Source organism: Choloepus didactylus, chromosome 2 (genome assembly GCF_015220235.1).
Source record: "Choloepus didactylus isolate mChoDid1 chromosome 2, mChoDid1.pri, whole genome shotgun sequence".
Classification (NCBI taxonomy): domain Eukaryota; kingdom Metazoa; phylum Chordata; class Mammalia; order Pilosa; family Megalonychidae; genus Choloepus; species Choloepus didactylus.
In genome coordinates, this window is record NC_051308.1 from 99042638 (window position 1) to 99065080 (window position 22443).

Consider the following 22443-nt stretch of genomic DNA (forward strand, 5'->3'; position numbering starts at 1 on the left):
AAATCTTATAGTCCTGGTCCTTATTTGTAGACCTTTCATTCATTTTGAGTTAATTTTTATATATGAGATAGGGGTCCTCCTTCATTCTTTTGCATATGAATATCCAGTTTTCCCAGCACTATTTGTTGAAGAGACTCTTCTTTCCCAATTGAGATGACTTGGCAACCTTGTCAAAACTCAATTGGTCATAGATGTGTGAGGGTCTACTTCTAAACTCTCAATTTAGTTCCATTGGTCTATATATCTATCCTTGTGGCAGTACCATATTGTTTTGACCACTGCAGCTTTGTACTAAGTTCTAAAGTCTGGAAGTATGGGTCCTCCAAATTCATTCTTCTCTATCAAGATGGCTTTGGCTTATTGGGACTCCTTACCCTTCCAAATAAATTTGACGATTGACTTTTCCATTTCTGCAAAGTAGGCTGCTGGAATTTTGATTGGGATTGTGTTGAATCTGAAAATCATTTTGGGAAGAATTGACATCTTGGCAGTAGTCTCATCTTCCAGTCCATGAGCATGGAATGTCCTTCCATTTATTTAGATCTTCTGTGATTTCTTACAACAAAGTTTTCTAGTTTTCCATGTATAGGTCCTTTACATCCCTGGTTAGATTTATTCCTAGATATTTTATTCTTTTAGTTGCCATTGTAAATAGAATTTTTTCTTGATTTCCTCCTCAGACTGCTCATTACTAGCACATGGAAAGACTACTGGTTTTTGTGCATTGATCTTGTACCCTGCCACTTTGCTGAATTCGTTTGTTACCACTAGTAGCTCTGTTATAGATTTTTTTGGGAACTTTCTATACTTAAAGTCTCATTACTTTTTATGTAGAATATTAATTTAGTAAAGATCAAGTGGTTCTCTGCTAGATGCTCTACTAAAGAAAATGTGTCTGTCTTTGTGGAGTACTCAGTCCAGCTGAGTACATAACAGAAACACTTTTTTTATTATGATAGAATGAATGTATTTTGCATATGGGAAGAACATGTCTTTTTGGGGTCAGAGGGTGGAGTGTGGTGGTTTGAAGCTGTGTGGACCCCAGAAACTTATGTTCTTAAAGCTGATCCATTCCTGTGGGTATGAAACCATTTTAAATAGGATCTTTTTGTGATATAGGATCTTAAGGTGGGTAGGTCTTAATCCTCTTACTGGAGTCCTTTATAAGAGAATGGAATTCAGACAAGGAGACAGACTCAGAAGCTGAGAGAGAAAGCCACAGAAACAGAGAGGAAGCCACTAAAGCCAGGAGCTGAAAGCAGTGAAATCCGGAAGAGAAGGGCGAGACCAGCAGATGCCTCCATGTGCCTTGCCACCTTACAGAGGAGTCCAGGATCACTGGGGCAGCATGTCTTCAGGAAGAAGGTATCATCTTGATGTTGCCTTGATTTGGACATTTTCATGGCCTTAGAACTGTAAGCTTGTACACTAATAAAATTCCATTGGTATAAACCAGCCCGTTTCTGGTATATTGCATTTTGGCAGCCTTGCAGACTAAAACAACTACATTCTATTATGTGTATATTATGTTGATTGATTTGTAATCATTCCTTTCCCTTGAGGGGTATCATGTATTCAGCTGAGTAGTTTACCATATTGTTTTCTTCCTGTAGAAATTTAAATAGGGGCCCTGTACATCTTAAGCCTTGATTTCCCATTACCTGTCTGTACCCAATCTCCTGGTAACCTATATTCTAGATTCTGACTCTCTGAGTTTGCTTATTCTAATTATTTCGAATCAGTGAGATCATACAATTTTTGTCCTTTTGTGTCTGGCGTATTTCACTCAACATGATGTCTTCAAGGTTCATCCATGTTGTCACATGTATCAGAACTTCATTCCTTTTAATGCTGAGTTTTCCATTGTATGTATATAAGAGTCAGAGTGTCTTTCATGTTCCTTCTCTGTCTACTTCAGGCCAAGCTGGTGGTGGTTCTGCCATGACAGAGAAATAATTTTTATATCACATGATAAGTGTAAGGAGAGGTGTGAGCAAGGCTGGATCGGAGGCTTAGCTCAGTTACTCCTTCCTTTGCGAGTCTTCCCATGTCCTGCCAACTGGGTGTTATCATTTTCTTCATTGCAAGCTTCAAAGTACTAGGTTTCTGCTCTTGTATGACACTCATATTCTATCTTATGGTTTTGTTATTTGTGTGTTTCACTCCCTTTTTGATAGTAAAATACATCTTTCTGTTTCTCTCATAGACAGAAAGCTTTGTGAGGGCATGGATCATGTCTTTCTTGTTTACTTCTATATCCCCAGCAGTTACCTCAGCGCCTTGCACATTATAGAAGCTCAGTAAAATTTTTTTTGTAACAGCTTTATTGTGATGTAATTCACAAACCATAAAACTCACTGATTTAAAGTGTACAATTCAGTGGTTTTTAGTATATTCACAGAGTTTTGTGCAACTGCCACCACAATCAATTTTAGAACCTGTTCATCATCTCAGAAAGAAACTCTGTGCACTTTAGCATCGTTCCGCCATCCCTCTAGTCCTAAGCAAGCACTATTCTTTCCGTCTCTATAGGTTTACCTATTCTGGACATTTCTTATAAATTGAATCATATAATATGTGATCCTTTGTGACTGGCTTCTTTCACTAAGCATAATGTTTGCGGGGTTCATCCACGTTGGAGCATGTGCCAGCACTTTATTCTTATTTATGGCTGAATAGTATTCCATTGTATGGGGATATACTGTATTTGGTTTATCTATTTATCAGTTGATAGACATTTGGATTGTTTCCACTTTTGGCTATTATGAAAAAAGATGCTATGAGTATTTGCATACAACGTTTTATGTGTACACATGTTTTCATTTCTTGTGGGTATATATGAGTGGAATTAATGGGTGAAATGGTAACTCTATGTCTAACCTTTTGAGGAATGGCCATGCTGTTTTTCAAAGCAGCTACACAATTTTACATTCCCACCAGCATTGTATGGGGGTTCTGATTTCTCCATATCCTGTCGATGCTTAATACTATTTGATTCAGATTTTATTTCTTCCTGAGTTGGTTTTGGTAGTTTGTGTATTTCATTTGTCCATTTCATCTAAGTTATCTAATAGAGGCTTAGTAAAGTTTTAGAGGATTAAAGTAAGTTGAATGGGGGGGGCGGGGCAAGATGGCAGAGTGGTGAGGAGCAGAATTTTGTCTCTCCCCTAGAGCAGCTGGCAATTACCCAAGAACTATATGAAACAGTGTTTTCAGGGTCTCCAGTAACCAGTCACACATTGGACACAAGTTTGGAATTGGAGGAAAAGCTGAGATCGCAGCGAACATTGTAAGTTCCCCGGACCAGGGGTCTGGCGCCCCTCCCCACCCAGACCTCACAGACTGTCTTGCTGCCGGCTCCCTGAACGGGGTGGGGGTGGGGGGACACAAAAAACAGCAATCTGCTGAGGGCAAGAAGGGAGGCTCAACCCAGCCTCAACTGCAAAATTAATTAACAAATTAATTAACTAACTTTGGGAGCTGGGGTGCTAAAGAAGGGCTGGGCTCCGTGAAGTGGGGGCATGTAAAAGCGGGCACCCATTCCCAGACTCCAAAAAAGCCATTTTTTTTTCCCCTACATTTGGTTCCTTCTGGCTTCTCACTGATCCCTTATCTTTTTGCATTTCATTAGCCCCCAGCAGCGGTGGAACTGAAGTGGTTGGAGAGTAATTATCAGACAATAGCCCAAAGCATATCTTTAAATGCTCTATTCTGACACTGACAAAACTTCCAGGCTGGGGAAAGACTTTTAAAAGAGACTCTTGTTTTTTTTTTTTTTTCCTTTTTTCTTTTTCTTGATTTCTTTTCTACTTTTTTTTTTTTTTTTTTAATCTAAAAGTAATATATGTGGTTATTTTCTATCGGAAAGCCCAGGTTGAGGGACTAGGCTGGGCTTGAGGGGAAACAGAGTACCCACAGTGTCTTTGAATTCTGTATTCACTACTGAAGGCTTCCACCCCCATCTTTAATTGGCAACTCAGGCTGACCAAGGAATCTACCTGGAGAGGCCCCAAAGAGGAGAGAGGAGAAGGGAATAGTGCCCCTGAGAGACAACTGGAGTTCTGAGGATTCGGAGAGTGGAGGGAGGTCCAGCTCAACTGGCAGTCCTCCTTCTGGGAATTCAGACCCCAGGGGCTGGAATTCAGATTCCAGCTTCAGTCAACCACACCCCTGACAGGATCAGAGTCACCAGGAGAACTAAAGTCTCCATACCTCCTTACACTGGTGGGGGAGCTGTGGGCTGGCCAGCGCCACCTGCTGGACAGGAGAGGAAAAGCACCAATTCTAAAGGCCTCATAGGACAGTCTCATTCTCAGGAAAACTCCATACCCTCCCAGTGAGACCTGGGCCTCACTAGACTGGGAAAATCTGACTAGGGTCAACCATATCTGAGGAGACCCACTCACAAAAAGGTTACATAGAGGCAGAGCAAGAAACAGAAAAAGCAAGAGGGGAAAAATTCTGATCAACTAAATAGAACCTAAGTTAGAGGTCTAGAATAAGTTGAACTGAATAACAGAGGCCAGAGAACAAAGCCAACCAATAAGAAAACCACTAGGTAAAAGACAGAAAACAAGCTCCGAAATAAACTAGTCAAGAAAATCAGATGCCTAGTCAACTTAAGATAACAAGCCATACCAGGAAACACAAAAACATGGACCAGCCAAAGGAACAAACTAATAGCTCAGCTGAGACACAGGAGTGGAGGCAACTAATGCTAAATAAATTTGATGAAATGAAGGAAGATATAGCAAAAGAGCTGAAGGATATAAAGAAGACACTGGCTGACCATAAAGAAGAATTCATAAACTTAAAAAAACAAATGGCAGAACTCATGGGAATGAAGGTCACAATGGAGGAGATGAAAAACACAATGGAGGGACACAACAGTAGATTTGAACAGGCAGAAGAAAGGATCAGTGAACTGGAAGACAGGTCATTCGAATTCATACACACAAAAGAACAGATGGTGAAAAAAATGGAAAAATATGAGCAGGGTCTTAGGGAGCTGAGTGACAACATGAAACGCACAAATATACGTGTTATGGGTATCCCAGAAGGAGAAGAGGGGAAAAGGGGCAGAAAGAGTAATAGAAGACATATTCACTGAAAATTTCCCAGCTCTTATAAAAGACAGAAAATTAGAGATTCAAGAAGTGTAACATACCCCAAATAGAATAGATCCCAATAGACCTACTCCAAGACACTTACTGGTCAGATTGTCCAATGTCAAAGACAAAGAGAGGATTCTGAAAGCAGCAAGAGAAAAGCAATCCATCACATACAAGGGAAGGTCGATAAGACTATGTACAGATTTCTCTGCAGAAACCATGGAGGCAAGAAGACAGTGGCATGATATATTTAAGATACTGAAAGAGAAAAACTGCCAACCAAGAATTCTATATCCAGCAAAACTTTCCTTCAAAAATGAGGGAGAGATTAAAACATTTTCAGACAGACAGACACTGAGAGAGTTTGTGAATAAGAGACCGGCACTACAAGAAATACTAAAGGGAGTGCTACAGGCTGATAGGAAAAGACAGGAGAGAGAGAGTTGGAGAAGAGTGCAGAAATGAAGATTATCAGGAAAGGTAAAAGGAGAGGAAAAAATAAGATATGACATATAAATTCCAAAAAACAAAATGGTAGTAGAAACTACTGCCCTTACAGTAATAACATGAAATGTAAATGGATTAAACTCCCCAATAAAAAGACACAGACTGGCAGAATGGATTAAAAAAACAGGACCCATCTATATGCTGTCTACAAGAAACTCACTTTAGACACAAGGACAAACATAGACTGAAAGTGAAAGGTTGGAAAAAGATATTTCATGCAAACAACAACCAGAAAAAAGCGAGAGTAGCTATATTAATATCAGACAAATTAGACTTCAGTAGTGAAACAATTAAAAGAGACAAAGAAGGACACTATATATTAATAAAAGGGTCAATTCATCAAGAAAACATAACAGTCATAAATATTTATGCAGCAAACCAGAATGCCCCAAAATTCATGAGGCAAACACTGCGATCACTGAAAGGAGAAATAGATACCTCTACAATAATAGTTGGAGACTTCAATACACCACTCTCATGAATGGATAGAACATCTAGACAGAGGATCACTAAAGAAACAGAGATGTTGAATTGTATGATAAATGAACTAGACTTGACAGACATTTATAGAACACTACATCCAACAACAGCAGGATACACTTTTTTCTCAAGTGCTAATGGAACATTCTCTAGGATAGACCACATGTTGGGTCACAAAGCAAGTCTCAACAAATTTAAAAATATTGATATTATACAAAACACTTTCTCAGACCACAATGGAATGAAGTTGGAAATAAATAAAAGGCAGAAGGTCATAAAATTCAGAAACACATGGAGGCTAAACAATACCCTCTTAGAAAACCAGTGGATAAAGGAAGAAATTACAAGAGAAATTAGTAAATACCTCGAGGCAAATGACAATGAAAACACAACTTATCAAAACTTATGGGATGCAGCAAAGGCAGTGCTGAGAGGGAAATTTATTGCTCTAAATGCCTATATTAAAAGAGAAGAGAGAGCAAAAATTGAAGAGTTAACGGCTCACCTGGAGGAATTAGAGAAAGAACAGCAAACTAACCCCAAAGCAAGCAGAAGGGAAGAAATAACAAAGATTAGAGCAGAAATAAATGCAATTGAGAACAGGAAAACAATAGAGAGAATCAACAAAACCAGAAGTTGGTTCTTTGAGAAAATCAATAAAATCGATGGACCACTGGCTAGGCTAACAAAAAAAAAGAGAGAGCAGATGCAAATAAATGCAATCAGAAATGGGAAAGGAAATGTAACTACCGACCCTGCAGAAATTAAGGAGATAATGAGAAGATACTATGAGCAACTATATGCTAATAAACTAGACAACTTAGATGAAATGGACAACTTCCTAGAAAAGCATAAACAACCAACATTAACTCAAGAAGAAATAGATGACCTCAACAAACCAATCACAAGTAAAGAGATTGAGTCAGTCATCAAAAAGCTCCCAAAAAGGAAAAGCCCAGGACCAGATGGTTTCACATGTGAATTCTACCAAGCATTCAAGAACGAATTAGTACCAATCCTGCTCAATCTCTTCAAAAAAATTGAAGAAGAGGGAAAGCTACCTAACTCTTTCTATGAAGCCATCATCACCCTAATACCAAAACCAGGCAAAGATACTACAAAAAAAGAAAATTATAGACCAATTTCTTTAATGAATATAGATGCAAAAATCCTCAACAAAATACTCGCAAATCGAATCCAGCAGCACATTAAAAGAATTATACACCACGACCAGGTGGGATTTATTCCAGGTATGCAAGGCTGGTTCAACACAAGAAAATCAATTAATGTAATTCACCACATCAATAAATCAAAGCAGAAGAGCCACATGATCATCTCGATTGATGCAGAAAAGGCATTTGACAAAATTCAACATCCTTTCCTGATGAAAACACTTCAAAGGATAGGAATAGAAGGGAACTTTTTCAATATGATAAAGGCAATATATGAAAAACCCACAGCTAACATCACACTCAATGGGGAGAGACTGAAAGCTTTTCCTCTAAAATCAGGAACAAGACAGGGATGCCCACTATCACCATTGTTATTCAACATTGTGCTGGAAGTTCTAGCTAGAGCAATTAGGCAAGAAAAAGAAATAAAAGGCATCCAAATTGGAGAGGAAGAAGTAAAACTTTCACTATTTGCAGATGACATGATTCTATATGTAGGAAATCCAGAAAAATCTACAGCAAAGCTACTAGAACTAGTCAATGAATACAGCAAAGTAGCAGGCTACAAGATCAACATGCAAAAATCTGTAGTGTTCCTATACACAAGTAATGTGCAACAAGAGGAGGAAATCAAGAAAAAAATCCCATTTACAATAGCAACCAAAAGAATCAAGTATTTAGGAATAAACTTAACCAAGGACACAAAAGACCTTTACATAGAAAACTATAAGAAACTGCTAAAAGAAATTGAACAAGACCTGAAAAAATGGAAGAACATACCATGTTCATGGATTGGAAGACTAAATATAGTTAAGATGGCAATTTTACCTAAACTGATTTACAGATTCAATGCAATACCAGTTCAAATCCCAACAACTTACTTTACAGAAATAGAAAAACCAATAACTAAATTTATTTGGAAGGCTAAGGTGCCCTGAATAGCCAAAAATGTCTTGAGAAAGAGGAATGAAGTGGGAGGTCTCACACTACCTGACTTTGAAGCATATTACAAAGCTACAGTGCTCAAAACAGCATGGTACTGGCATAAGGACAGATATACTGATCAATGGAATTGAATTGAGTGTTCAGAAGTAGACCCTTACGTCTGTGGACAACTGATCTTTGATAAGGCGGTGAAGCCAAAGCAACTGGGAAAGAGCAGCCTGTTCAATAAGTGGTGTTTGGAGAACTGGATATCCATTTCCAAAAGAATGAAAGAGGATGTCCATCTCACACCTTATACCAAAATTAACTCAAAGTGGATCAAAGACCTAAACATTAGCACCAAGACCATAAAACTCTTAGAAGAAAATGTAGGGCAGTATCTTTAAGATCTTGTGAAAGGAGGTGGTTTCTTAGACCTCACACCCAAGGCACGAGCAACCAAAGAAGAAATAGACAAATGGGATCTCCTCAAAGTTAAACACTTTTGTACATCAAAGGACTTTGTCAGAAAAGTAAAAAGGCAGCCTACACAATGGGAGATGATATTTGGAAACCACATATCAGATAAGGGTTTAATATCCTGAATATATAAAGGAATCCTGCTTCTCAATAACGGAAAGACAAACAATCCAATTAAAAAATGGGCAAAAGACATGAACAGACATTTTTCTGAAGAGGAAATACAAATGGCTCAAAAGCATATGAAAAAATGCTCAACTTCACTGGCTATTAAGGAAATGCAAATCAAAACCACAATGAGATATCATCTCACACCTACCAGAATGGCTATTATCCAAAAAACAGAAAATGACAGGTGCTGGAGAGGATGTGGAGAAAGAGGCACACTTATTCATTGTTGGTGGGAATGTAGAATGGTCCAACCACTCTGGAAGACAGTATGGAGGTTCCTCAGGAAGCTAAACATAGATTTGCCATATGACCCAGCTATTCCATTGCTGGGTATATACTCAGAGGAACTGAAACTTAAGACACAAACAGACATTTGTAAACCAATGTTTACTGCAGCATTATTCACAATTGCCAAGAGATGGAAACAGCCCAAATGTCCATCAAAGGACGAGTGGATAAACAAACTGTGGTATATACACATGATGGAATATTATGCAGCTGTAAGACAGAACAAAGACATGGATCATGTAATAATGTGGATGAACCTTGAGGACATTATGTTGAGTGAAGTTAGCCAGAAACTAAAGGACAGATTCTGTATGGTCTCACTAATATGAACAGACATTAATGAACAAACTTTGGGAGTTAAAAGCTGACAACACAGGCGACCAGGAGATAGAAAGAGGGCAGAGATCAGCCATTTGATGCTGAAGGACTACAGAATGTTTAGGATTGATTGCATAGATCCAGAAATAGATAGCATAATACTGTGTGATGGTAGCACGGTACTGTAAGTACATTGAACAAAGATGTCTGTGAGTAAAGCTGAAAGAGGTGGGATAGGAGAATGTATGACACCAGAGGTAAAGATAGATGATAAAGACTGGGACTGTATAACGTGGCAAAAACTGGAGTGGCCAATGACTGTTACTAAATATACAAATATAAAAATGTTTTTGCATGTGGGAAAGCAAATGAATGTCAACCATGTAGAAATTTGAAAAGGGGATGGTATTCAGGAAAAAACATAATCAAAGCAAACTGGAGTCTATGGTCAACAGTAACACTGTAATATACCTCCATTAAATGTAACAAAAAGGCAATATGCCAATGCTAAATGTATATGAGAGGGGGATGTAGGGGAGTAATATGGGATTCTTGGTAGTGGTGTTATTTGCTGTCCTTAGTAGTATACTGTATTGTATGACATGTTATTTTTCTTTTTATCATTTTTTCTTATTGCAAAAAAAAAAACAAAACTTTTTTTTTGTAGTAATCAGTATGTTCAAGTGCTGATTGATTGTGGTGATAAATGTACAACTTTATGATGATACCATGAACAACTGATTGTACACTGTGGATAAATGTATGGTATGTGAATATAACTATAAAATTGTAGGAAAATATATATATAGGAGTAAAAGTGTTGGAGAAAACATGGTGAGAGGGATGATGCCTCACCAATATGGACTAACTACAATGTGTAAACTCAGAATTGAATCTTAGAACATAGCCTAACGTGGACACAATAATTGTAATAGTCCCTAGATTGTAAGCTCTTACAGCAGTTAACTCTATCCCTGAATTGTAAGGCCTATCTCTAAACTTTGAGATGCTGATCCCCTAGCGTATAACCTGATTGGTCTCTGGAACAATGCATATCTCTGAGACACCTGAAACTCAGAGCTAGAGCTCGGCAGATATGAATGTCAGTATTAGTGCATACAGCCACTGTCAAAAAAAAAAAAAAAAAGCTGAAAAAGAGCCCAGACTTCAATTAATGATATGAATGAAGCAGGTCTGGTTAAGACCAGGGCAAGCCAGGCCAAAGGATAAAGGTTGAAACTGATTGTGTTTTAAAACTTCAACTTTCATATGAGACCAAGGGAATAGATATCTATTTGGTACAGGATCTAAATTTTCTAAACAGTACAACTCTACAGTCGATTTGTTCAAACACCACAATTGCATGGAACTTTGAATAGGAAATGAGATACAGTAGGTTAGTATAGGCTGGAGTGAAATAGTGACACATCCCAGAGTAATATGGACAGATAATAAAAAATACATTTACAGCCTCCCCCTCCCCAACCCCGAGGATCTGGGGGAAGGTGTGGATGTGTTGGACATCCTCACCTGGACTGGTGTTGATGTTGTCACAAACATTGGGACTGGCGGTTTGATGTGCTGAGCCCTCGAGCATGGGACTTGCCCTTATGAAGCTCATTACCACAAAGGAGAGTCTAAAGTTGTATGTAATGGTGACTAAGAGTCTCCCCCTGAGTACCTCTTTGTTGCTCAGATGTGGCCCTCTCTCTCTCTAACTGAGCCATCTCAACGGGTGAACTCGCTGCCCTCCGGGACCCAACTCCCAGGGGTGTAAATCTCCCTGGCAACGCAGAGTATGACTCCCAGGGATGAATGTGGACCCGGCATCGTGGGACTGAGAGTATCTTCTTGACCAAAAGGGGGATGCAAAATGAGACGAAATAGTTTCAGTGGCTGAGAGATTCCAAATGGAGTCGAGAGGTCACTCTGGTGGACATTCTTATGCACTATATAGATAACACCTCTTAGGCTTTAATGTATCGGAATAGCTAGAAGTAAATACCTGAAACTACCAAACTCCAACCCAGCAGTCTGGACTCCTGAAGATAATTATATAATAATGTAGATTACAAGGGGTGACAGTGTGATTGTGAAGACCTTGTGGATCACACCCCCTTTATCTAGTGTATGGATGAGTGGAGGAATGGGGATAAAAACTAAAGGATAAATGGGGTGGGATGGGGGGATGATTTGGGTGTTCTTTTTTCACTTTTATTTTTTATTCTTGTTCTGGTTCTTTCTGATGTAAGGAAAATGTTCAGAGATAGATTGTGGTGATAAACGCATAACTATGTTATACTGTGGACAGTGGATTGTATATCATGGATGATTGTATGGTGTTGTGAATATTTCAATAAAACTGAATTTAATAAAAAAAAATAAAACTAAGGAAATCTGAAAAAAAAAAAAGTAAGTTGAATGAACATGGATTTAAAGGATAAATGGGATTCACTATGTGGAGACATATGGGGAGGCCAGTGTAAGAATAACTGAATGAAAAAGATCGGCGCAGAGGTGAGCATGTTGTACAGTGTTCTGGTTTGCTAATGCTGTTGGAATGCAAAACACCAGAAATGGATTGGCTTTTATAAAAGGGGGTTTATTTGGTTACACGGTTACAGTATTAAGGCCATAAAGTGTCCAAGGTAACACATCAGCAATTGGGTACCTTCACTGGAGGGTGGCCAATGGCATCTGGAAAACCTCTGTTAGCTGGGAAGGCACGTGGCTGGCGTCTGCTCCGGAGTTCTGGTTTCAAAATGGCTTTATCCCAGAACATTCTTCTCTAGGCTGCAGCTTCTCTTCAGAATGTCACTTTCAGTTGCTCTTGGGGTGTTTGCCCTTTCTTAGCTTCTCCGGAGCAAAAGTCTGCTTTCAGTGGCCATCTTCAAACTGTCTCTCATCTGTGGCAAGCATCTGGGCCTGTGTGGCTCTTTTTAAAGTACTCCAGTGATCCAATTAAGACCCACCCTGAATGGGTGGGGCAACACCTCCATGGAAATAATCCAATTCAAGGTCTTGCGCACAGTTGATTGAGTCACATCTTCATGGAAACACTGAACCAATGGGTTCCAGCCTAATCTACACTAATATATCTGCCCCTGCAACACTGCATCAAAGAACGTGGAGTTTTGGGGGACATAATACATCTAAACTGGCACGTATAGCAAGGAGACTGGTCTGACTAGGGTATAAGGTAAGAACATGTGTTGGTGAAATCCTGGGGAAAGCAGAATTTCATTCTTCTTTTCTCCTCTATTTTCCTTTTAGGTGAACATATCCAGCTCTCAGGTGGATCCTTTGGTTATACCAGAAGAGAACCACTTGGGGTATGTGTGGGAATAGGAGCATGGAACTACCCCTTTCAAATTGCCTGTTGGAAGTCTGCTCCAGCTCTAGCTTGTGGTAAGAATGAATTATTCCTCTACTTATGAGCCATCTGTTCCCTTCTCTCCCCATTCTCTACCCCTCACTCCTACACACACACTCACACACACACACACAGAGACACACACACAGACTTCAAATCAGAAGGGACCTTCAATGAGGCATACAAAACTGCAACAGACATGGTTCCATTCTAGCTCTGTCTTGCCCCTTAGTTTGCTTACAGTTTAGGTTGCACAATATTCTCATTTTTATCTTTATTTTTGTATTTGAAAAGAAAAACTAATTTTGGAATTGGAGGTCTTATTTTTACTGTCAAATTGAATTACGTTTGTGCTACTCATAAATTTTTTTCCTTTCTGCACCAAGAATTTCTGTATAGGAAAGCACTAAGTAGTTTCACTTCATTTTGGAAGCAGAAAGTAGACTTCCTCCATTTATGTATTTAGAGAAATGACAAATAAGGCTTCCATCAGGGATGCTTTTATTGATGGACTTAATACAGTTTTCTTACACTATTTGAAGAGCAGACTGATTATATCTTAGAAAAAACTGTAGTGTTAAAAAGGCATTACTGTTAGGACATTGTATTGAAATACCCCTTTTTCCTGTTGCTGTTTCATGTTCTTGTTTTAGCATGTTCCTGTGTGAGAGGCAGTTGTGATAGAGTAGAAACAGGGTCAAAATTAAGTCATCAATTTTTGGGATCCTCATCAAATTAACTAACCCTTCTAGTCTTCAGTTTCAACTTTTATAAAATGGGACTCCTCGTATCTACTTCCTAGTGCTGTTGCAAGTGTTATATGAGACAATAGGTGTGAAAAGGCCTAGATATGCAAGTGTAAGGTATGATTGGTTGAGACTGGGCCACTGGAGTCTGTTTAATGAGAGAAACCAAGGTGGGGAGAACAAGGTGTGTTTACTTACTAACAGTTTTGGTCTAGGATTTGGATTTGATGGTGGAGCAGGAAACAGTAGGAGCTATGAATTAACCTCTAGTTCTGACCTCAGAGGATCATCAATCTTACAAAGTCTTTTTGAGTTTGTGTTTTGGGTTTATGCAGGTAACGCCATGGTCTTTAAGCCTTCTCCCTTCACGCCTGTTTCTGTATTGCTGCTGGCTGAAATCTATACTGAGGCTGGTGTGCCGCCTGGGCTCTTCAACGTGGTGCAAGGAGGGGCTGCCACAGGCCAGTTTCTGTGTCAGCATCGTGATGTGGCCAAAGTCTCTTTCACTGGAAGTGTGCCCACTGGCACAAAGGTGAAGATAAATCCAACATTGGCTAATACAAACGGTTATCTAGATATGGCAAAGTCAGTCCTACCTAGATTATATTTTAGAGGCCTATCATATGATTTTTTCTAGCTTGTATTGGGAAGGGGGCAGTAGGTATTATTGGGCAAAGGTCTGAAGTTTAATGTAAAAATGCAAAGAGGAGAAGGGAGCACACTTGGGGTGATTAGCACAGTAGATTTGTTAGGCTGAGTGGGGATGGAAGTGGATGGAAGTCATCTCCTGCCTGTGAGTTTGAGAGGGCAGGGGGCCCAGACTGTCACTTTATCATTTGGTGACCTAACTCATGTATAGCAGCCACCTCAGAACAAGAGTATTTTCTCAGTTTATTTCAGATCCATTATTTTGACCTTAATTTGTGCTTTGCACTCTATCAGCCTTAAGCACAGTAATAGCAATACCAAAGAGTTTCTGTTGATGATAGTCATGTGGGTTGACAGTATTTTTTAAATGAATTCCCGCTTCAGAATGCCAAGTGTAGTTCTGCATATTATATTCAGTTTTCTGGAACAGGATAATTTAAATAGATGAAGGGCAAATTGTATTGACAGCAATCAGGCTTCAGGTCATACATAGTTCAAGTTCAAGATGAAGTTATAGGTTCAGTGTCTACTTAACCTAGCCTGTGATCTAATTCACATTAAACTTCGGAATTCCTTTGTTCTTGTTCTGTAAGATCATGGAGATGTCAGCTAAAAGAATTAAACCTGTTACCTTGGAGCTTGGAGGCAAATCTCCACTCATTATCTTCTCAGACTGTGTTATGGAGAATGCAGTGAAAGGAGCAATGATGGCCAACTTCCTCACACAAGGCGAGGTAAGTACCTGGGTCTGGAAGAGGCATCGCCACACCTTCCACTTAACGCCATGCTTTAAAACTTTTTATTTTGAAATAATTTCAGATTTACAGAAAATTTGCACAAATAGTACAAGGAAATCCTCTGTAACCTTGACCGAGACCCACAAACATTTTACCATATTTAATTTATCATTCTCTTTCTATCTACCTATTTATACATAAGCAAATCATTAATTTTTTTCTGAGCTGTTTTGAGAGTAAGTTGTAGACATAAGGTCCCTAACCTCTAAATACTTTAACACGCATGTCCTAAAAACAAGTGCCTTCTCTTACGTAAGCACAATACATTTAATAAAATCAGTATATTAACATTTAAATAGTACTGTTGTTCAGTCTACAGTCCCAACTCAAATTTTGCCATTTGTTCAACCAGTGTTCTTTTGGCAAAAGAAAACAATCTTTTTTTCTGGTTCAGGATGATGCATTGTATTCAGTTATCATATCTCTCTAATCTTTAGCAGTTCTTCAGTTATTCTTGTCTTTCAGGACTGTGGCATTTTTGAAGAATATAGGCCACTTATTTTTTTAGAATTCCCCTCATTTTGGGTCTGATGTTTCTTTTTGATTAGATTCAGGTTATTCGTTTTTGGCAAAAAGTACCACAAAAATGAGATTGTGGTGTCAGTGGCACGTGGTGCCCATCCTGTTTCTGGTGATGTTAACTTTGATCACTTGCTTAAGGTGGGTCTTCACTGCAGAATTAAGGGTTTTCCCTTTGTAGCTAATAAGTATCTTGTGGGAGGTATTTTGAGACCATGTAATTACCCTGTTCATCAAACTTTGACCCACTAGTTTTAGCATCCATTGATGATTCTTGTTGGAAACAGTTTTTATAATGGTGGTTACCAAATGGTGATTTTCCAATTCCATCATTCCTTCTACATTAATTAGTTCTCATTCTGCTGTAAGGAAGAACTTTCCTTTCTCTACTATTTGTTTTTATAGACCCATGGATTCTTATTTTATTTTATAGATTATAATCCATCGCTATCATTATTTATTTTGAAGCTCAAATAATCTTAGATTTGGCCAGTGGGAGCCCCTGCCTGGGAACTTTTGATATGTCCTCATTATTCTTTGAGCACTTTTTAGTTTCTGGCACAGCAAGGTGTTCTGGCTAAGCCTGTACTTTTCCTGGCCAAGCTCTGGAATCAGCCATTTTTCTCAGGAACCCTAGTTCCATTTAGGGGTGAGTGGTATTCAGAAACCAAGATCTGGGTTTCAGGTGTGCTCATTGCTACTGAGGTATCATTGTTTCTAGGCCCTCTGAGGCCAGAGCTGGAAAATAGGTTTGTATATCCATGTATAGACACATACACATCTATTTATGTATCTCTCTATCTATATTAATAACCACAAGTTCATAGAGATACTTGCAATTACAGTCCAGGATCACAGGGTTCATTTTAGCCTTTCCCTTTCCATATTTATAGTATCCTTTACAAACAGTGAGAAATTTGGCTCCCATTATCTACAATATATGTATTTAATTGCTAAATCCTTGAATGTACTTAAAGTAGTTTCAGGTTTGTGAACCCTTATCACTATGAAAAATAAGCCTTCTAACTAGAGTTCAAATTTTTTACAGTTCTGAGTATAGAGTCAAAATACTTCATTCAAAATTTACTTGGGTCTTTTCTCTTTCTCCCCTTCTATGTGATTATGTTAATTCATTTTAAATAACAGATTAATTTGTTTCTGTCTGTATTTCAGGTGGAGTTTCTATTCATCTATCCTTGTTGATTTTAAAAATTTATTTAATTTGTTTAGGTAAAACACTAATATGGTTCTAAATGTCAGAATTTTACAAAGAAAGGTACATTCAGAAAAGTGCAACTCATGTATTTGTATATTTATATACAAGTATTTGTATATTTCTTATTTTCTTTTTTACATGAAAGGGAGCACACTTTAGGTACTCTTTTGCAGTTTGCTTTTTGCACTTAATATGTCCTGAAAATCACTCCACTTCATTTCATAAATTTCTTCATTCTTTTTTTTTAATGTCTGCATAGTACTTCATTATGCAGATACCATAGTTTATTACTTGCATGGACTTCTAGGTTTTTCACTGTTTGCTGATTACAGATAGTGCTACGGTGAATAATTTCATGCATATGTGTTTTCATATTGTTGGAGATACAGCTTCAGGGTAAATTCCTAGGGACTGCAGGGTCAAAAGGTAAATGCATGTATAATTTTTCAGAATATTGCCAAATTCCCCTCCAAATGGGTTGGACTAGTTTGCATTCCCACCAACAAGATATGAATATGATTTCCTCATAGCCTCTCCAACAGAATGTGTTATCATAATTTTAAATTTTTACCAGTCAGGTGAGAAATGGTATTTTAGTGTAGATTTAATTTCATTTCTCTAATTATGACTAGTGAAGTTGAATATCTTTTTAAGTTTAAGGAATATGGTGTGTATGTGTGTGTGAGAAAGAATTATCTATTCATAACTTTTGTCCATTTTTCTGTTGGTCTTTTGCCCCCTCCTCATTTTTTAATAGATTAAAAAAATTCACTCTTTAGTGTATAGTACTATGAATTTTTATTTTCCCTTCATTAATTAATTAATTTAATTTTTTTATTAGAGAAGTTGTGGGTTTGCAGAACAATCATGCATAAAGATTTTCCCTTTTAGTTTTACTGAGATATATTCACATATACAGTCTATCCAAAGTGTACAATTAATGGTTCACAGTATCATCACATAATTGTGCCTTCATCACCACAATTTTAGAACATTTCATTACTGCAAAAAAAAAATTTTCATTACTCCAAAAAAACCCAAAACATCCCATACCCTCATCCTCCACTATTATTGACCCTTAGCCTTTGTGTGGTATATTTGTTACTGTTGATGAAAGAATATTAAATATTACTGTTAACTATAGTCCATAGTTCCCTTAATTTTTAAGAGTTCTTTAAATATTAGAGATACTAACCCTTTATCTGTGATGTATATTGCAGATATATTTGCAATGCTTTGTCAATTGTCTTAGGTTTTTTTACGGCGATTTTTTCCCTCGCGAAAGATTTTAATTTTTATGTAGTCAAATTTATCAATTTTTTTTGTTTGTATCTAGATTTTTAGTAATAGTTAGAAAACCTTTTCCCTACTCTCAGATTATAGAGGAATTCGGCTTTATTTTCTCTAAACTAATAAGGTTTCATATTTTATATTTAGGTTCCTAATACATTTGGAGTTATTCTTGTGTATTAGTGAGATATATGTCTAATTTTATCTTTTCCAAATGGCCAACTAGTTGTTCTAGCTTCCTTTTCATCTATTTTTGAGCCACCTTTATCATAAACGAAATTTCCATAAGTATGTGGATCTGTTTTTGGACTTTGTTTTCTATTTTACTGTTCTGACAGCATTTGAACAGTGCTTATGTTAATTCTAAGGGAAGGTTTAAATATTCTTGTGATTTTAGAGACAAACACTGACTGTGAAGTGCTTAGTTTCTTATTAATCTGTTTCTATTCCTCAGTCCTCTCCCCCTTTCACTTCCCATTCTTAAAATATGCAGCCAGAGTGAGCAGCTGATATGAGGAAGTAGAAGTCCCTGGGGTCATATGGATCTATTAATGGCTTAAGAAAACCAAAAATAAACAAAAAAGATGCAACTTTTAACTGAAAGGTCATATAGTTATTATGCTTGTGGGGTAGTGTATCCAAAACTGCATATGTGAATACTATTCTGCGTAGGGACAATTTTTAGGAATGGGAATATCCCTTTTTTAAAAAGTACCTCTTTTAAGTTTAAATCTGTTGGATTTTATTTTTCTCCGTCCTTTTTTTTTCCTACTGCACACGTGTAAATTTATGTCTGTGTCTGTCCTTTAGGTTTGCTGTAATGGCACAAGGGTATTTGTGCAAAAGGAAATTCTCGATAAATTTACAGAGGAAGTGGTGAAACAGACCAAAAAGATAAAAATTGGAGATCCCCTTCTGGAAGATACAAGGATGGGTCCACTCATCAACCGACCACACCTGGAGAAAGTCCTTGGGTTTGTCAAACAGGCAAAGGAGCAGGTGAGAAACAGGTGGGGATGTATTGGGAGGTGACAGGGGTGTATTATTCCTAAATTACTTGCTATTTGCCCTTTTGTTAATCTCCATTTGGCTATTAGTGTCCGCAGCAGTGTTTGGCTTTGTACTTTGCAAAGGGGTGACTAGATATGCATTTGTTCAGGGTATCCTTGGCATTTCATAAATGTATATCATTTCAAAAATGTGTATCAGGGTTGTATCTTTAACATAAAATATGCATTCTTTTTTCCTTTTTTTTTTTTGGTAGGGTGCTAAAGTGCTATGTGGTGGAGACTTACATGTACCTGAAGATCCCAGATTAAAGGATGGCTATTTCATGAGACCTTGTGTATTAAGTATGTCATCTTCTTATTTGCTTTTAGATGGTTTGAATTAGATTTTAACTAGATACAAAAGGATATTTATGAAGCATGTATGTGGGGTAAAGTGGGGGTTGGCAAACTATGGCTTGTGGGCCAAATCTGGCCTACTGGCTGTTTTTGTAAATAAAGTTTTATTGGAATGCAGCCATGCTTGTTCATTTATGTATTGCCTATGGCTGCTTTTGCACTACAACAACAGATTCAAGTAGTTGTGATGGAGACTATGGCTCACAAAGCCTAAAATAGTTACTAATCCAGTGCTTTACAGAAAAAGTTTACCAGTAGCTGGTGTAAAAAATAATATTCAGGAATCCTTGTGTCCCCACCACTCAGGTTTAAGAAGTACTCTGTTACCTTTCAAACCTCCTGTGTACGTCTCCTCTAGGAAGATCATATGTATTGGTTTACCTGGAAAATTTTGGGTTTAAAACTTTTTTTCTAGAAGCAAGGGGTTCAAAAAAGTGAAAGTGCACATTTGATAAAAAAAAATAAGCCATGAATTTCATTTCTCAAGAAAGTCAGTAACGAATGTGTTTTTTGTTTGAATTAAATATTTTAGGGAGTTAGCCATTTAAAAGAATTTAGGTACATTTTCCTTTAAAGTGAACATCTCCCTCCTGTATTTATTTTTAAACTTATGTTTTTATATTGGATTGTCTTTTTTATAACGTTGTTCCTAATTCTAATCATAACAGATATTAAGAAAATCTGGAAAATGCAGGGAAGTATAAAGAAAATATTAATTATACATATAACATTTTAACAAATTTGGGATGATATTGTGTACAATTTTATATCTTTTTCAGTGAACATTTTATTGTGAGCATTTTCTCATTAGATATTTCTCAAAAATATAGTTTTAGAAGTTTCATAAAAGTTCATCGTTAGGATGTGTTACACAGGTCATGGGATTATGTCCTTTATTTTGGATGTTGAGTTTGTTTCTCGTTTTCATTATAAGTAATGTGATGAATATCTTTGTACATAAAGATAGCTGTTTTCTTATGATGAATTTACAAAAATGGATTTAGGACTACAGAATCAAAGGCTGTGACTCTTAAATACGTATTGCTAAATTGGCATGCAGAAGATATTCCAAATTATGCTCAAACTGGCAGTTCATACTGAATTTTTAAAAATATGCATATTTCACTGTTTACTGTGAACAATAAGATGACACATTTTCAAGTGCCAGGAATGAAAATTCCTTCACTGAAGTTTGTGTTTATTAAAATGTTTGCAGCTAATTGCAGAGACGACATGACTTGTGTGAAAGAAGAGATCTTTGGACCAGTTATGTCCATTTTATCATTTGACACTGAAGCTGAGGTTCTGGAAAGAGCTAACGATACCACCTTTGGACTAGCAGCTGGTGTCTTCACCAGGTATATGGGGAAGAACAACCAAGGCAGCTTTGAGGGGGGCAGCGGATGCAGTATCTACTTAGATATGTAATGGATCTTACTCCGTCACTGGAGTTACATATCTACTTAGATATGTAATGGATCTTACTCCGTCACTGGAGTTTGTACTGCCGTCAGCATTTTCTGTTTGCTTCAGGTTAAGGTAGAAGGTGCCAAAGCAGCATTTTGTAGTTTGCCCTGAACAGCCAAAGAAACCCTGCTATATTGAGTTGTAATTGAACTATAAACTAAATTGATAAAAATCCTATTTTTTTTTCATTCGTTGATTAAATATTTAAGCTTCTGATCTATGTAAAGAATTGGGTTAATTACCTATTGAAAACATGTCAAGGAATTTAGAGACCTGTAAACATAGGGGGCAGTATTCTTCAAAAACTGATTTTTAGTAGCCTTGCAGTAATTCCAATTGGAATGCATTGTAACATAAGTATTTTTTCTATTGTTGGATATATAGTGTGTTGTTTCTGATTTGAGGTGTTGCAAATAATGCTGTGATTAATATCTTTGTGCTTAAATTCTAACTACTATAATAGAAGTAAAAATGAAGTGATTTGGAAGCAAAATTTCTTTGAAAAGTTGAGATTGCTGAATTATGTAAAAACTTTGATTAGTCTTCAGCGGCAGTAGGCAGTTTTCTAAGGCTGTTTTACATTTGGGACTGTGCTGTTTCTTTGTAGCTTTATGGTGGTCAGGAGGCTGGGAAGGAAGGCCCAAATCACCCTTGAAGATCTGATGCAATAGTTTCTATTTGAGATCTGAGGAAAAGATTTGGGGATTGAGTGGTTAAGTTTCTGCTCTTGCTTTGCTTTGCCATCCTAAAACCAAGTCCAAATACAAAGGGGGGCAACTTCGTATGCTGCTAAAAAATTGTTTTAAACAGCTTTATTGGAATGCTTTACATACTATATAGTTCATTCATTTAAAGTATACATTCAGTGAGTTTTGGCATAGTCACAGAGTTGTACAGCCATCACCACTATTTAATTTTAGAATATTTTCACTTCTCCAAAAAGAAACCCAGTACCATTAGCAGTTACTACCCATTCTCTATTCCTCCTGGATTCTCAGGCAAACGCTAATCTACTTTTGTCTAATCTACCAATCCACATCTGTAGGCTTTGCCTCCTCTGGGCATTTTATATAAATGGAATCATACAATATGTGGTCTTTTGTGATTGGCTTCTTTCACTTAGCACAATGTTTGCAAAGTTCATGTTGTAGCATGTATAAAAGTCCATTGTATGGATATACCACATTTATTTATCCATTTGTCAGTTGATGGACATTTGGGCTGCTTCTACATTTTGACTATTATAAATAATGCTGCTGTGAAATTTATACATAACTTTTTGTGTGGACATATTTTTTTTAATGTTTTTTTTTTTATTAGAGAAGTTGTAGGTTTACAGAAGAATCATACATTAAATGCAGAGTTCCCATGTATCACCCTATTATTAACACCTTGCATTAGTGGTATATTTGTTACAGTTCATGAAGAAACATTTTTATAATTGTACTATTAACTACAGTCCATCATTTACAATAGAGTTCACTGTTGTGTGCACATATGTTTTTATTTCTCTTGAATATATATGTTGGA

General features: G+C 37.2%; 1 protein-coding gene across 1 annotated transcript in view; it reads left to right on the forward strand.

Annotated features, from left to right (window-relative positions):
* The window catches only part of ALDH9A1 (aldehyde dehydrogenase 9 family member A1), a 35409-nt gene that overhangs the window by 9480 nt on the left and 3486 nt on the right, over positions 1-22443 (forward strand). The window contains exons 4-9 of the mRNA XM_037825456.1: positions 12725-12859; positions 13906-14102; positions 14812-14952; positions 18851-19039; positions 19305-19392; positions 20663-20804. Coding sequence (XP_037681384.1) covers positions 12725-12859; positions 13906-14102; positions 14812-14952; positions 18851-19039; positions 19305-19392; positions 20663-20804 — 892 coding nt within the window. The remainder of the gene's footprint in view (positions 1-12724; positions 12860-13905; positions 14103-14811; positions 14953-18850; positions 19040-19304; positions 19393-20662; positions 20805-22443) is intronic.